We start from the raw sequence: 17,998 nt of genomic DNA, 5'->3' as shown, positions 1-17,998 counted from the left end.
CAAGATTACAGAGATTGCATAGGCCAAGAATAGTCCAAGATTACAGAGGCTGTATAGGCCAAGAATAGGCCAAGATTACAGAGATTGCATAGGCCAAGAATAGGCCAAGATTACAGAGATTGCATAGGCCAAGAATAGGCCAAGATTACAGAGATTGCATAGGCCAAGATTACAGAGGCTGTATAGGCCAGGAATAGGCCAAGATTACAGAGGTTGCATAGGCCACGAATAGTCCAAGATTACAGAGGTTGCATAGGCCAAGATTACAGAGGTTGCATAGGCCAAGAATAGGCCAAGATTACAGAGGCTGTATAGGCCAAGAATAGGCGAAGATTACAGAGGTTGCATCGGCCAAGAATAGGCCAAGATTACAGAGATTGCATAGGCCAAGAATAGGCCAAGATTACAGAGGTTGCATAGGCCAAGAATAGGCCAAGATTACAGAGATTGCATAGGCCAAGAATAGTCCAAGATTACAGAGATTGCATAGGCCAAGATTGCAGAGGCTGTATAGGCCAGGAATAGGCCAAGATTACAGAGGTTGTATAGGCCAATAATAGGCCAAGATTACAGCGGTTGTATAGGCCAAGAATAGGCAAAGATTACAGAGGTTGCATTGGCCACGAATAGTCCAAGATTACAGAGATTGCATAGGCCAAGATTACAGAGGCTGTATAGGCCAAGAATATGCCAAGATTACAGAGGTTGCATAGGCCACGAATAGTCCAAGATTACAGAGATTGCATAGGCCAAGATTACAGAGGCTGTATAGGCCAAGAAAAGGCCAAGATTACAGAGGTTGTATAGGCCAAGAATAGGCCAAGATTACAGCGGTTGTATAGGCCAAGAATAGGCAAAGATTACAGAGGTTGCATAGGCCACGAATAGTCCAAGATTACAGAGATTGCATAGGCCAAGATTACAGAGGCTGTATAGGCCAAGAATAGGCCAAGATTACAGAGGTTGTATAGGCCAAGAATAGGCCAAGATTAAAGAGATTGCATAGGCCAAGATTACAGAGGCTGTATAGGCCAAGAATAGGCCAAGATTACAGAGGTTGCATAGGCCAAAAATAGGCCAAGATTACAGAGATTCCATAGGCCAAGAATAGGCCAAGATTACAGAGGTTGCATTGGCCAATAATAGGCAAAGATTACAGAGGTTGTATAGGCCAAGAATAGGCCAAGATTACAGAGATTGCATAGGCCAATAATAGGCAAAGATTACAGAGGTTGTATCGGCCAAGAATAGGCCAAGATTACAGAGGTTGCAAAGGCCAAGAATAGGCTAAGATTACAGAGGTTGCATAGGCCAAGAATAGGCAAAGATTACAGAGGTTGCATAGGCCAAGAATAGGCAAAGATTACACAGGTTGCACAGGCCAATAATGGGCTAAGATTACAGAGGTTGCAAAGGCCAAGAATAGGCTAAGATTACAGAGGTTGCATAGGCCAAGAATAGGCTAAGATTACAGAGGTTGCGTAGGCCAAGAATAGGCTAAGATTACAGAGGTTGCATCGGCCAAGAATAGGCCAAGATTACAGAGGTTGCATAGGCCAAGAATAGGCGAATATTACAGAGGTTGCATAGGCCAAGATTACAGAGGTTGCATAGGCCAATAATAGGCCAATATTACAGAGGTTGCAAAGGCCAAGAATAGGCGAAGATTACAGAGGTTGCATAGGCCAAGAATAGGCTAAGATTACAGAGGTTGCATAGGCCAAGAATAGGCAAAGATTACAGAGGTTGCATAGGCCAATAATAGGCTAAGATTACAGAGGTTGCAAAGGCCAAGAATAGGCTAAGATTACAGAGGTTGCATAGGCCAAGAATAGGCTAAGATTACAGAGGTTGCGTAGGCCAAGAATAGGCTAAGATTACAGAGGTTGCATCGGCCAAGAATAGGCCAAGATTACAGAGGTTGCATAGGCCAAGAATAGGCGAATATTACAGAGGTTGCATAGGCCAAGATTACAGAGGTTGCATTGGCCAATAATAGGCCAATATTACAGAGGTTGCAAAGGCCAAGAATAGGCGAAGATTACAGAGGTTGCATAGGCCAAGAATAGGCTAAGATTACAGAGGTTGCATAGGCCAAGAATAGGCAAAGATTACAGAGGTTGCATAGGCCAATAATAGGCTAAGATTACAGAGGTTGCAAAGGCCAAAAATAGGCTAAGATTACAGAGGTTGCATAGGCCAAGAATAGGCTAAGATTACAGAGGTTGCATAGGCCAAGAATAGGCTAAGATTACAGAGGTTGCATAGGCCAAGAATAGGCAAAGATTACAGAGGTTGCATAGGCCAAGAATAGGCGAAGATTACAGAGGTTGCATAGGCCAAGATTACAGAGGTTGCATAGGCCAAGAATAGGCCAAGATTACAGAGGTTGCATAGGCCAAGAATAGGCCAAGATTACAGAGGTTGCATCGGCCAAGAATAGGCCAATATTACAGAGGTTGCATAGGCCAAGAATAGGCGAAGATTACAGAGGTTGCATAGGCCAAGATTACAGAGGTTGCATAGGCCAAGAATAGGCCAAGATTACAGAGGTTGCATTGGCCAATAATAGGCAAAGATTACAGAGGTTGTATAGGCCAAGAATAGGCCAAGATTACAGAGATTGCATAGGCCAATAATAGGCAAAGATTACAGAGGTTGTATCGGCCAAGAATAGGCCAAGATTACAGAGGTTGCAAAGGCCAAGAATAGGCTAAGATTACAGAGGTTGCATAGGCCAAGAATAGGCAAAGATTACAGAGGTTGCATAGGCCAAGAATAGGCAAAGATTACACAGGTTGCACAGGCCAATAATGGGCTAAGATTACAGAGGTTGCAAAGGCCAAGAATAGGCTAAGATTACAGAGGTTGCATAGGCCAAGAATAGGCTAAGATTACAGAGGTTGCGTAGGCCAAGAATAGGCTAAGATTACAGAGGTTGCATCGGCCAAGAATAGGCCAAGATTACAGAGGTTGCATAGGCCAAGAATAGGCGAATATTACAGAGGTTGCATAGGCCAAGATTACAGAGGTTGCATAGGCCAATAATAGGGCAATATTACAGAGGTTGCAAAGGCCAAGAATAGGCGAAGATTACAGAGGTTGCATAGGCCAAGAATAGGCTAAGATTACAGAGGTTGCATAGGCCAAGAATAGGCAAAGATTACAGAGGTTGCATAGGCCAATAATAGGCTAAGATTACAGAGGTTGCAAAGGCCAAGAATAGGCTAAGATTACAGAGGTTGCATAGGCCAAGAATAGGCTAAGATTACAGAGGTTGCGTAGGCCAAGAATAGGCTAAGATTACAGAGGTTGCATAGGCCAATAATAGGCCAATATTACAGAGGTTGCAAAGGCCAAGAATAGGCGAAGATTACAGAGGTTGCATAGGCCAAGAATAGGCTAAGATTACAGAGGTTGCATAGGCCAAGAATAGGCAAAGATTACAGAGGTTGCATAGGCCAATAATAGGCTAAGATTACAGAGGTTGCAAAGGCCAAAAATAGGCTAAGATTACAGAGGTTGCATAGGCCAAGAATAGGCTAAGATTACAGAGGTTGCATAGGCCAAGAATAGGCTAAGATTACAGAGGTTGCATAGGCCAAGAATAGGCAAAGATTACAGAGGTTGCATAGGCCAAGAATAGGCGAAGATTACAGAGGTTGCATAGGCCAAGATTACAGAGGTTGCATAGGCCAAGAATAGGCCAAGATTACAGAGGTTGCATAGGCCAAGAATAGGCCAAGATTACAGAGGTTGCATCGGCCAAGAATAGGCCAATATTACAGAGGTTGCATCGGCCAAGAATAACCCAAGATTACAGAGGTTGCATCGGCCAAGAATAGGCCAATATTACAGAGGTTGCATCGGCCAAGAATAACCCAAGATTACAGAGGTTGCATAGGCCAAGAATAGGCCAAGATTACAGAGGTTGCATCGGCCAAGAATAACCCAAGATTACAGAGGTTGCATAGGCCAAGAATAGGCAAAGATTACAGAGGTTGCATAGGCCAAGAATAGGCGAATATTACAGAGGTTGCATAGGCCAAGATTACAGAGGTTGCATAGGCCAAGAATAGGCCAAGATTACAGAGGTTGCATAGGCCAAGAATAGGCCAAGATTACAGAGGTTGCATCGGCCAAGAATAGGCCAATATTACAGAGGTTGCATCGGCCAAGAATAACCCAAGATTACAGAGGTTGCGTCGGCCAAGAAGAGGCCAAGATTACAGAGGTTGCATAGGCCAAGAATAGGCCAAGATTACAGAGGTTGCATCGGCCAAGAATAACCCAAGATTACAGAGCTTGCATAGGCCAAGAATAGGCCAAGATTACAGAGGTTGCATCGGCCAAGAATAGGCCAAGATTACAGAGGTTGCATAGTCCAAGAATAGGCCAAGATTACAGAGGTTGCATTGGCCAAGAATAGGCCAAGATTACAGAGGTTGCATCGGCCAAGAATAACGCAAGATTACAGAGCTTGCATAGGCCAAGAATAACCCAAGATTACAGAGGTTGCATCGGCCAAGAATAGGCCAAGATTACAGAGGTTGCATCGGCCAAGAATAACCCAAGATTACAGAGCTTGCATAGGGCAAGAATAGGCCAAGATTACAGAGGTTGCATCGGCCAAGAATAACCCAAGATTACAGAGGTTGCATCGGCCAAGAATAGGCCAAGATTACAGAGGTTGCACAGGCCAAGAATAGGCCAAGATTACAGAGGTTGCATCGGCCAAGAATAACCCAAGATTACAGAGCTTGCATAGGCCAAGATTACAGAGGTTGCATAGGCCAAGAATAGGCTAAGATTACAGAGGTTGCATAGGCCAAGAATAGGCAAAGATTACAGAGGTTGCATAGGCCAAGAATAGGCGAAGATTACAGAGGTTGCATAGGCCAAGATTACAGAGGTTGCATAGGCCAAGAATAGGCCAAGATTACAGAGGTTGCATAGGCCAAGAATAGGCCAAGATTACAGAGGTTGCATCGGTCAAGAATAGGCCAATATTACAGAGGTTGCATCGGCCAAGAATAACCCAAGATTACAGAGGTTGCATCGGCCAAGAATAGGCCAAGATTACAGAGGTTGCATAGGCCAAGAATAGGCCAAGATTACAGAGGTTGCATCGGCCAAGAATAACCCAAGATTACAGAGCTTGCATAGGCCAAGAATAGGCCAAGATTACAGAGGTTGCATCGGCCAAGAATAGGCCAAGATTACAGAGGTTGCATAGGCCAAGAATAGGCCAAGATTACAGAGGTTGCATAGGCCAAGAATAGGCCAAGATTACAGAGGTTGCATCGGCCAAGAATAACCCAAGATTACAGAGGTTGCATCGGCCAAGAATATGCCAAGATTACAGAGGTTGCATCGGCCAAGAATACGCCAAGATTACAGAGGTTGCATCGGCCAAGAATAACCCAAGATTACAGTGGTTGCATCGGCCAAGAATAGGCCAAGATTACAGAGCTTTCATAGGGCAAGAATAGGCCAAGATTACAGAGGTTGCATCGGCCAAGAATAGGCCAAGATTACAGAGGTTGCATCGGCCAAGAATAGGCCAAGATTACAGAGGTTGCATCGGCCAAGAATAGGCCAAGATTACAGAGGTTGCATCGGCCAAGAATAACCCAAGATTACAGAGGTTGCATCGGCCAAGAATAGGCCAAGATTACAGAGGTTGCATCGGCCAAGAATAGGCCAAGATTACAGAGGTTGCATCGGCCAAGAATAGGCCAAGATTACAGAGGTTGCATCGGCCAAGAATAGGCTAATATTACAGAGGTTGCATAAGCCAAGAATAGGCCAAGATTACAGAGGTTGCCATTATAGAAGCAATGCAAAATAACATGGCATCATATTGATAATTTAAAAAAGTTAAACCATTATTTATTTGATAAACAGGTAAAACACCTGAAATTGAAGGTGGAATATCTTCGATCCAATACGAGATTCTACTTTGGAAGTTGAAAGTGAGCGCTATTCCAAGATCTTGTTTTTGAAAACCTGGCAGGAGATGGAAAATGTCATGTGGGTAGTTTGTAGAAATGCTGGTGTTGGTGACATCAATATATCTAAGTGTATGTTCCGGTATAAAGAGTATGATAGTGTGGGACCACAAATCGCGGTTGCATTGAAGTCACATCAAAAACGAATCTGAAGATAGCATGACAGGGCTCAATTCGACAAAACTGTAACATAAGCAAATTCTGTAGCTGAGAGAGTTTTCCATTGTATCACATTGTCAAAAAGTGTCAAAATTATAGTATTTACAGCTGAGAGTCAAAGTCAGCAATAACATCAAAAAAGGAGTTCAACTTTGAACTCGACCTTGTCAGTGTTGGTTTCTGAGGGCTTCCTATTATAAGATACTAGCAGAAGTACCCGGCGTTGCCGGGTAGGGGAAGGGAGGGGAGAGGGGAGGGGAGGGGAGGGGAGAGGGGAGGGGAGAGGGGAGGGGAGGGGAAAGGGGAGGGGAGGGGAGAGGGGAGGGGAGAGGGGAGGGGGTAGGGGAGGGGAGAGAGGAGGGGAAAGCAGAGGGGAGAGGGGGAGGAGAGGGGGGAAGAGAGGGGCGGTGAGGAGAAGGGGGGAGGGGGGAAGGGGGAAGGAGAGGGGGAAGGGGAGGGGAGGGGGGAAGGGGAGGGGGGAGGGGGGAGGCAGGAGAGGAAGGGGGTTCATATATATGCTGGTGGGTGAATGTAGCGTTCATCACGTTTCTGATGTAAGTGTGTTGCCGATCAGAAAGAAGAAGAAGCCGTACTACCAACTTTGTACACTTCCGGAATTGTTTGATTTATTTGTATTCAAATATCTGGTGTTTGTTTTGTATTTATTTATGCGAAAGTGTACTTGTATATAACTGTCATTCATTTAAAAAGGCTTCGGCACTATCGAGCGATTATTATTTATTTATTTATTTATTTTAACTCCAAAAAAACGAACTCTTTTTTTTGCCTAAAACACTCCCAGGCACTCACTGATGAACCTCTGAAAGTTTGACGAAGATCCGTTCAGCCAACTCTGAGAAAAATGGCGACACAGACAGACAGACACACACACACAGACCAACATCTCTCTTATATAGCAGAAGATGGTCAAGATAGAATCCAAGCAATTTGTACACAGAAACCTGTTTGGAGAACATAATTTGAATGAACAATTCATGAATCTAAGTAATTGGTGAATGTTCTTGGTTAATTCAAAAGGGGTACTCACCAAGGATGATCCAGAGTATTTTCATGGTAGAAAATAATTGTCTGGTGCAGAACCACCACAGCAAGCGCCCATACCTGCTGCGAGATAACATCTAAGTATTTTGACATAGAAAACACAAATACTGTGTAACGTTTTTTTAACAACGGGAAATAAAAACTTTTTGAGATTTAAACCGAGCAGATGGTGCTTCATATGCAGTCTGTGGCTGCTGGTTGCATCATTTTTCTGGAAGCACCGCTGTGCCGCTGATGCAGTGCCCCCCTTATTACCAGCAAGCCGGTGCTCATTTTGCCAGCCTCGGAATGATGACAGGCTGAGTCAACCCACCTGGTGTTATTTCAATGGCACAACAGGCCCTAACATCTCAAGCCAACCACTTCAACCGTCAAACCAAGACCAGGCTAAACGAAGGGGAGAAAGACCTCCATCGGGTTTGTACTCTCAGATGTAGCTCATGTTAAGGCCAAAGTAATGACTCTGGCATTAGTTTAGATTCCACATATCTTTTGGCCATTCAAGAATTCAAGAACAAGAAGAATGAATCTTCAGTGAGCCAGCCGGGTTTTTATTGAAATGTTTGATGGTAGCATTGCAATTCTAATACTAACTCTGTTTTGAGATGCTTAGGATCTAAACTTGTAAGGCTCATACTTTAAGTTTTGATCCTCCAACTCCTGGTGTGCAATGCCCTTTAAACCACAACTATCACCACACCTTGGTTGCACAAGCTAAAAGATGGAAGTGGCCATAGAAAATGTTTCAGACAGAACTCATGCATCAAAATCACAAATAGGTAAAGAGAGACTGCCCTCGTTTCTTGCTTAAGCTTCGCACCTTTGATTGATTGTTGTGATAATAGAAGCAGCTTATCGAGTATTGAGTAAATAGGACGAATTCTGTGGCCTATGACCTATGATCAGACAGCCACAGGAGATAAAATAACTTTGTACCCACTCTGATTACGAATTATAATACCACGAATTATAAGTGATTATAAACAGCCTTTTTATGTTGAAGGCTTCAGACAAGGACTATGTGGTCCTCATCGAGGCCAGGCCTTAAATAAAGGAGCTGCATCGATAGAAAAGTGAAGAAAGAGAGAATGAAAAGGTGAGGAGCGAAAATGTGTATGATGAATAGTGTATGATGAAAAGTGTATGATGAAAAGTGCATGATGAAAAGTGTATGATGAAAAGTGTATGATGAAAAGTGTATGATGAAAAGTGCATGATGAAAAGTGTATGATGAAAAGTGTATGATGAAAAGTGCATGATGAAAAGTGTATGATGAATGGTGTATGATGAAAAGTGTATGATGAAAAGTGTATGATGAAAAGTGTATGATGAAAAGTGTATGATGAAAAGTGTATGATGAAAAGTGTATGATGAAAAGTGTATGATGAAAAGTGTATGATGAAAAGTGTATGATGAAAAGTGTATGATGAAAAGTGTATGATGAAAAGTGTATGATGAAAAGTGTATGATGAAAAGTGCATGATGAAAAGTGTATGATGAATGGTGTATGATGAAAAGTGTATGATGAAAAGTGTATGATGAAAAGTGTATGATGAAAAGTGTATGATGAAAAGTGTATGATGAAAAGTGTATGATGAAAAGTGTATGATGAAAAGTGTATGATGAAAAGTGTATGATGAAAAGTGCATGATGAAAAGTGTATGATGAAAAGTGTATGATGAAAAGTGTATGATGAAAAGTGTATGATGAAAAGTGTATGATGAAAAGTGTATGATGAAAAGTGCATGATGAAAAGTGTATGATGAATGGTGTATGATGAAAAGTGTATGATGAAAAGTGTATGATGAAAAGTGTATGATGAAAAGTGTATGATGAAAAGTGTATGATGAAAAGTGTATGATGAAAAGTGTGTGATGAAAAGTGCATGATAAAAAGTGTATGATGAAAAATGTATTATGAAAAGTATATGATGAAAAGTGTATGATGAAAAGTGTGTGATGAAAAGTGTATGATGAAAAGTGTATGATGAAAAGTGCATGATGAAAAATGTATTATGAAAAGTGTATGATGAAAAGTGTATGATGAAAAGTGTACGATGAATAGCGTATGATGAAAAATGTATGATGAAAAGTGTGTGATGAAAAGTGTATGATGAATGGTGTATGATGAATAGTGTATGATGAAAAGTGTATGATGAAAAGTGTATGATGAAAAGTGTATGATGAAAAATGTATTATGAAAAGTATATGATGAAAAGTGTATGATGAAAAGTGTGTGATGAAAAGTGTATGATGAAAAGTGTATGATGAAAAGTGTATGATGAAAAATGTATTATGAAAAGTATATGATGAAAAGTGTATGATGAAAAGTGTGTGATGAAAAGTGTATGATGAAAAGTGTATGATGAAAAGTGCATGATGAAAAATGTATTATGAAAAGTGTATGATGAAAAGTGTATGATGAAAAGTGTACGATGAATAGCGTATGATGAAAAATGTATGATGAAAAGTGTGTGATGAAAAGTGTATGATGAATGGTGTATGATGAATAGTGTATGATGAATAGTGTATGATGAAAAATGTATGATGAAAAGTGTGTGATGAAAAGTATATGATGAATGGTGTATGATGAATAGTGTATGATGAATAGTGTATGATGAAAAATGTATGATGAAAAGTGTATGATGAAAAGTGTATGATGAAAAGTGTATGATGAAAAGTGTATGATGAAAAGTGCATGATGAAAAGTGTATGATGAAAAGTGCATGATAAAAAGTGTATAATGAATGGTGTATGATGAAAAGTGTATGATGAAAAGTGTATGATGAAAAGTGCATGATAAAAAGTGTATGATGAAAAGTGTATGATGAAAAGTTTGTGATGAAAAGTGCATGATAAAAAGTGTATGATGAAAAGTGTATGATGAAAAGTGCATGATGAAAAGTGCATGATAAAAAGTGTGATAAAAAGTGTACGATGAAAAGTGTGATAAAAAGTGCATGATAAAAAGTGTGATAAAAAGTGTATGATGAAAAGTGTATGATGAAAAGTGTATGATGAAAAGTGTATGATGAAAAGTGTATGATTAAAAGTGCATGATAAAAAGTGTATGATGAAAAGTGTATGATGAAAAGTGCATGATAAAAAGTGTGATAAAAAGTGTACGATGAAAAGTGTGATAAAAAGTGTATGATAAAAAGTGTGATAAAAAGTGTATGATGAAAAGTGTATGATGAAAAGTGTATGATAAAAAGTGTATGATAAAAAGTGTATGATGAAAAGTGTATGATAAAAAGTGTATGATAAAAAGTGTATGATGAAAAGTGTATGATGAAAAGTGTATGATAAAAAGTGTATGATAAAAAGTGTATGATAAAAAGTGTATGATGAAAAGTGTATGATGAAAAGTGTATGATGAAAAGTGTATGATGAAAAGTGCATGATAAAAAGTGCATGATAAAAAGTGTACGATGAAAAGTGTGATAAAAAGTGTGATAAAAAGTGTATGATGAAAAGTGTATGATGAAAAGTGTATGATAAAAAGTGTATGATAAAAAGTGTACGATGAAAAGTGCATGATGAAAAGTGTATGATAAAAAGTGTATGATGAAAAGTGTATGATGAAAAGTGCATGATGAAAAGTGTGATAAAAAGTGCATGATGAAAAGTGTATGATAAAAAGTGTATGATGAAAAGTGTATGATGAAAAGTGCATGATAAAAAGTGTGATAAAAAGTGTACGATGAAAAGTGTGATAAAAAGTGCATGATAAAAAGTGCATGATAAAAAGTGTATGATAAAAAGTGTATGATGAAAAGTGTGATAAAAAGTGCATGATGAAAAGTGTATGATAAAAAGTGTATGATGAAAAGTGTATGATGAAAAGTGCATGATAAAAAGTGTGATAAAAAGTGTACGATGAAAAGTGTGATAAAAAGTGCATGATAAAAAGTGCATGATAAAAAGTGTACGATGAAAAGTGTGATAAAAAGTGTACGATGAAAAGTGTGATAAAAAGTGCATGATAAAAAGTGCATGATAAAAAGTGTACGATGAAAAGTGTGATAAAAAGTGCATGATAAAAAGTGCATGATAAAAAGTGTACGATGAAAAGTGTGATAAAAAGTGCATGATAAAAAGTGTGATAAAAAGTGTATGATGAAAAGTGTATGATGAAAAGTGGATGATGAAAAGTGTATGATGAATAGCATATGATGAAAAGTGTGTGATGAAAAGTGTGTGATGAAAAGTGTATGATGAATAGTGTATGATGGAAAATGTATGATGAAAAGTGTGTGATGAAAAGTATATGATGAATGGTGTATGATGAAATGTGTGTGATGAAAAGTGTATGATGAAAAGTGTATGATGAATAGCGTATGATGAAAAGTGTGTGATGAAAAGTGTATGATGAAATGTGTGTGATGAAAAGTGTATGATGAAAAGTGTATGATGAATAGCGTATGATGAAAAGTGTGTGATGAAAAGTGTATGATGAATAGTGTATGATGAATAGTGTATGATGGAAAATGTATGATGAAAAGTGTGTGATGAAAAGTATATGATGAATGGTGTATGATGAATAGTGTATGATGAATAGTGTATGATGAAAAATGTATGATGAAAAGTGTATGATGAAAAGTGTATGATGAAAAGTGTATGATGAAAAGTGCATGATAAAAAGTGTATGATGATTGGTGTATGATGAAAAGTGTATGATGAAAAGTGTATGATGAAAAGTGCATGATAAAAAGTGTATGATGAAAAGTGTATGATGAAAAGTTTGTGATGAAAAGTGCATGATAAAAAGTGTGATAAAAAGTGTATGATGAAAAGTGTATGATGAAAAGTGCATGATAAAAAGTGCATGATAAAAAGTGTATGATGAAAAGTGTATGATGAAAAGTGCATGATAAAAAGTGTATGATGAAAAGTGTATGATGAAAAGTTTGTGATGAAAAGTGCATGATAAAAAGTGTGATAAAAAGTGTATGATGAAAAGTGTATGATGAAAAGTGCATGATAAAAAGTGCATGATAAAAAGTGTATGATGAAAAGTGTATGATGAAAAGTGCATGATAAAAAGTGTATGATGAAAAGTGTATGATGAAAAGTTTGTGATGAAAAGTGCATGATAAAAAGTGTGATAAAAAGTGTATGATGAAAAGTGTATGATGAAAAGTGTGTGATAAAAAGTGTACGATGAAAAGTGTGATAAAAAGTGCATGATAAAAAGTGTGATAAAAAGTGTATGATGAAAAGTGTATGATGAAAAGTGTATGATGAAAAGTGTATGATGAAAAGTGTATGATGAAAAGTGTATGATGAAAAGTGCATGATGAAAAGTGTATGATGAAAAGTGTATGATGAAAAGTGCATGATGAAAAGTGTATGATGAAAAGTCGATGGAGTAATAGTCAGATCATCTCCTCGGAGTCTATGTCTGTGGTTTGAATCCGACCCTGGCCGAGCCATACCAAATAGTCCCCAGAATCTTACTTACACGTTACTGTGTTTCCTCCCTTCTCCTATTTCCATGTTTGTTCATTCCCTTGCTGATTGTGGGGCAGTGGAGAATAGTTGGTGAAATTTTTTTTGAACAAATACTTCGCTTGCATTATTCACCATCATTTGTGATGTCAAATTATATCGATCGATCAATGGATGATGAAATGGATGATAACAACTCATGAGAAGACACACTTTCTGTAAACCAGAGTGATCTTCAAACGCCTCTTATTGAACTGACCAATCCAGCAATCTAGTGGACAAGGTAAATTACTCAAAATCAACTACTTAACAGTGCATACGAAATACCATGTTACCTCGGCAAAAGATAACGTAGATTGGGAAGGTATAAATTATAAAATAAAATAAAATTAAGGGGAAAAAAGGAGAATTGGGAGGGAAAAAAGTGGGAGGATTCGAGAGAGAAGGGAATGGATGTTGACAAGAGATGACATAAGATGACGGAACTGAAGGAGTATGAATGGAGCATGTGAGTAGAGTGGGTTTAATATGTGCATATTTTACATACATCATATGTATATAGTCCATTACTTAGGTAGTGAGAGGCCCAAAACCTATCAGGAGTGAAGAGATAAACAACCAGCATTTGAGAGCTACACAAGAGCAAAAAACAATTAAACCAACATGGAGTTTCCATCTAATTCCCCTTCTTGAATTGGAGGTTTGATGAAATAGACAACCAACCGGTAAACTGCAAATTGATGGACAATCTGCTGAAGGCTTTACCACACAAGAAGAGGATTTCCCCCATTAAATTGAGGGCATGTCTCTCCACATTTCTTTCACCTTAGCTTTCCATTAACTCAATTTCCATCTTTTTCCCAATAAGTTCAAGCAAAACCTTTATCAACATTCTCCCTTTGCCCAAATCCCTCTCGTTTGCATGAGAAATATGATTTTTTTTTCCGTCCATGCCGTGTTAAACTTCTATACCAACACATAATTATCTTCACTCTATCTCCACCTAAACACTGCCCTTCTCTTCCATTGATAGATCGATCTATTTCCTTTGCTATTCCGCTCTTTCCATTCCAATCAAACATCCACATAAACCAATTAATTAATTAATATTCCTCTACTTATATACAGCATTCTTTGATCAATTCCAGCTTAACAAGCATTCCTAATAGTGTTATCGTTCTTACCAGGAAAGCACGATCCAGCACTTGGGATTCAAGATGTCCCTTTAGGAAATGCTCCTTCCGATACAGCATTCATGTTTATAGCATGGGCGTTTGTGCTCTGACTTCAAGTTAATTAGTCACATATTTTAGTGAGTAACAACCCCACAAAACTCCTTTCTCACTTTGGTCATTGCAATGTCCCCAAATAAACTCTCCAAGTAGTATGTTGAAGTTCATTTGATTTTCTTAGTTTGTCAAAAAGTTTAAAAACTGCTGTTGGATAGGAACAATGAACGATCCATATCTCAAAGGTAAAATAATATTGCAAGATTGCTTGCATAATAGGAAAGGAATAAACCAAAAATACGAGATACTAGAATTGATTGAAATAAGCACTTGGAAAAAAAAATCAGACAAATATTCCCAAAAAAAAAAAATCCTCTACATTGATTATTGGGATTCATGCATCTGCCTCCAACCCATATACAGTGCGGAAAGAAAGTCTACACCCCCTTTCAAAATTTTTACATTTTTGTTGCCTTATAGCCTGGAATAAAATTGCATCAAATCAGACTTTTTCCACCTTTATTTACACATCGTAACCCACAACTTCCAAGTGAAAAACAAATTCTACAAATTTCAGAAAATTAATTAAGAATACAAAACTAGAATATCTTGGTTGGATAAAGTGCCCACCCATTACAATAGCAATTGTAAATTAGCTCAGGTGTAACCAATCACCTTCAAAATAACACACTAAGTTAATTTGCCTCCACCTGTGTTAAATTGTAGTGATTCTGATTATTTCTGAATAAGATCAGCTGTTCCTGTAGGTTTCCTCTGCTGGATAGTGCATTTCACAGCAAAGACTCAACCATGAGCACCAAGGAGCTTTCAAAATACCTCCAGGATAAAGTTATAGAAAAGCACAGATCAGGGGATGGGTATAAATTATTTCAAAGGCCTTGAATATCCCTGAGAGTACAGTCAAGACAATCATTAAGAAGTGGAAGGCGTATGGTACCATCGCTACCCGGCCTAGATCAGGCCGTTCCTCCAAACTGGATGACCAAGCAAGGAGACTGATCAGAGAGGCCACCAAGAGGCAAATGGCAACTTTGAAACAGATACATGCCTTTATGGCAAAGACTGGTGTGTCACAACAATATCCCAAGAGCTCCACAAGTCTGGCCTGTACAGTAAGTAGGGTGGCAAGAAGGAAGCCATTGATCAAAAAAACCCCACCTTGAGTCACATTTGATGTGTGAAAAAAACACTCCAGAGATTTTGAAGCCATGTAGAAAAACGTTTTGTGGTCTGATGAAACCAAGATGGAAATTTTTGGCCTAAGTGCAAAATGTTAAGTTTGGCGCAAACCTAACATAGCACATCACCCAAAGAACACCATCCCTACTGTGAAGCATGGTGGTGCCAGCATCATGTTATGGGGATGCTTCGCATCAGCAGGGACTATGGCACTTAGCAGGATAGAAAGGAAAATGGATGGAGCAAAATACAGAAAAATCCAAGAGGAAAACTTGCTGCCCTCTGCAAGAAAGCTGAAATTGGGACGGAAGTTCACCTTTCAGCATGACAATGACCCGAAACACACAGCCAAACCTACACTTGAGTGGCTAAGGAACAAAAAGATAAATGTCCTTGAGTGGCCCAGTCAGAGCAATGACCAAAATCCAATCAAAAATCTGTGGCATGATTTGAAGATTGCTGTCCATCAACGCTCACACACAACTTGAATGAGCTTGAACAGTTTTGTACAGAAGAATGGGCAAATATTGCCCAATCAAGGTGTGCAAAGTTGGTAGAGACAAATCCCAACAGACTCACAGCTTTAATTGCTGTCAAAGGTGCTTCCACCAACTATCAACTCATGGGGAGTGGACACTTATCCAACCAAGATATTGTAATTTTGTATTTTTAATTAATTCTCTGAAATTTGTAGAATTTGATTTTCACTTGGAAGTTGTGGGTTACGATGTATAAATAAAGGTGGAAAAAGTCTGATTTAATACAATTGAATTCCAGGCTAGAAGGAAAGAAAAGGTGAAAATTTGAAAGGGGGTGTAGACTTTCTATATGCACTGTACATGGTCCAAAAGTCTTCTACTTCTACTTCCACCCTTGCACCATCCCACACCTCCCCCACCATGTAGGCAATAAATAACTAACATCAACTTGCACTAAAAAGCAAATGTAATTGTCTAATGGAACACTCCATATCGTCTGTAATTACAAGGCTATTAGCTCAAGGAATGTTTGAGAGCACAGCAATATCAATAGTGAAACCTCTCGATGTCAAAGGGAAAATAAGGTAAGTATAAGTAGCCACTAACAGTCTAGATTGGGTATGCAAAACAAAAACAAAAACACACACAGTCGGACAATGAGTACAGTGACAAATCTGTAATTATCTGTTCTAAGACTAATTATGGAAGCAAATATTTTTTCACCAAACAAGCAAACTTACACAGATTAACTCATGCTGATATAAACAAAGTATATGGACAGTTGATAACCCTCCATGGACATAGAGCCTGCTCTTGCAGACCTTCACTGATAGCCATTGCAGCACAAAAGTAAGACCACAGGAAGAGAGCCATAATGGGTGACCAATTGGCTCCCTCCTGCCCTCAATGTCAGTGGCAATGCGAAGTTGCTTCCAAGATGCACTGAGGCTGCTCATGCTCATCTTATGTTAACTCCATACAGAGCCACACTTAGTCTCGAGACTTGGGGGAAATCGTTACCAACCTCGTCTGTCGACAACAACAAAGAAAAATCTGAGAAGTAGTTGAACTTCCTTCACCACTCATGCCTGGGTTGATCTTCTTTATCTTTAGGCCAGGTGGGGAAAAAATGTAGTTGTGCAGAGTCTTGAATCATTTTCAACTTAATTGTGACATTATGTTGAATTATCGATTACAAATACCGCCTCAAATTTGGTCAGATTCCCGATAAATAATGAATGAAGTAATTTTCCATGATGGTCATCGAGATATTCGGAATGCAAGCGAAATGCGGTGGAGTAAAAATGAGAAAATGGAGGAAAAATCAGAAAAAGGAAGAATTATGGAAGTTTGAAGGGAAAAGAGAGGAAGAGGATCAAAGTAAGAATTCTTCAGCATTGTTTCTTCAATTTGCTTCAATCGAGTTGGTAGATGTACAGGGTGTTTTAAAAAGACCCGAAAACTTTGGCTGTTAATATATGAGTATTTTGAACTACAAATGATACAACGATACCTTTTGGTTTATATGATAGAGAAAGTTTTGTGCACACCATCAAAACACTCAAAGGGGGCTTTGTCTGGTGATCGCGGGGGGCTAGGTGGGTGTTCCGTCTCGGTCAATCCAGCAACCTGGAAATTTTTCATTCAGGATGGCCCGAACAACTAAGGCCCAATGAGGGGGAGCACCGGGTTGCACATTGAAAAATGATATCGGGTTGCAGGTCGTCAATCTGTGGGAAGACGAATCCTTTCAACATGTTCCTTTTTTAATTGTTGAGGTCACTGCATCCCCCGCAAAGAAAAAGGGACCAACCAAGAGGTAATGGAGAAGGCCTCACCACACATTGACCTTTGAACTGTCATGTATGTGTTTAATGACCACGTGGGGATTTTCAGAGCCCAGACCCTCACATTGTGCCGGTCGACCTTCACCGATACAAGAAAGCAAGCTTCGTCTGTGATCATGGCCTTTTTCAAGTAATCTTCATCATTCTCTAGGCGACTGAGCATTTCCAAGGAAAACGCATTGTGCTTGGGTCCATCATTTTGTTTGAGTTCCTGTCGAATCTGCACCTTATAGACATAAATCTTCAGTCTTTTATACAAAATCCTGTGTACAGTGGTGGTTGGTAGTCCCAGTTCTCTGGATGTGTGTCAGTTTGATTTTCTAGGACTTTGTTGAAATGATTCACACACTCGTTTGACCTCTGCTGCACTTGTGCTGGGTCACCTGGTACTTTTCTGTTTCTGACAACTTCCAGTCTCCTTAAACCCCTTGTACCACTCTCTGATACTAGTGCGTGATGACAGATTACTTCCATACATTATACGGATATTATGCGGAACTTGCATGTTGGATCTCATCTCGATGAACCATTCGACCCACTGACCTTTCTCTTTTGGAGTCA

The 17,998-nt window shown here is 39.1% G+C and overlaps 1 protein-coding gene across 2 annotated transcripts in view; it reads right to left on the bottom strand.

The window, feature by feature from the left end:
* LOC137436521 (laminin subunit beta-2-like) overlaps positions 1–13,950 on the bottom strand; it is a 205,141-nt gene extending 191,191 nt beyond the window's left edge. Inside the window, exons 1-2 of one of the 2 annotated variants that reach the window (XM_068130383.2) lie at positions 13,867–13,950; positions 7,219–7,292 (exon numbers count right to left, since the gene is read on the bottom strand). In XM_068130383.2, the coding sequence (XP_067986484.2) occupies positions 7,219–7,243 (25 nt within the window). In that variant the 5' untranslated portion in view covers positions 7,244–7,292; positions 13,867–13,950. Of the gene's footprint in view, positions 1–7,218; positions 7,296–13,866 lie in introns of both variants that reach the window. The other variant, XM_068130382.2, reaches the window with a different exon arrangement.
* Between the last annotated feature and the right edge of the window lie 4,048 nt (positions 13,951–17,998).

This window comes from Myxine glutinosa, chromosome 11 (genome assembly GCF_964187855.1).
Source record: "Myxine glutinosa chromosome 11, kmMyxGlut1.1, whole genome shotgun sequence".
NCBI lineage: Eukaryota > Metazoa > Chordata > Myxini > Myxiniformes > Myxinidae > Myxine > Myxine glutinosa.
The sequence above is the reverse complement of the archived record's forward strand: the minus strand, read 5'-3'. Positions and strand labels throughout refer to the sequence as shown.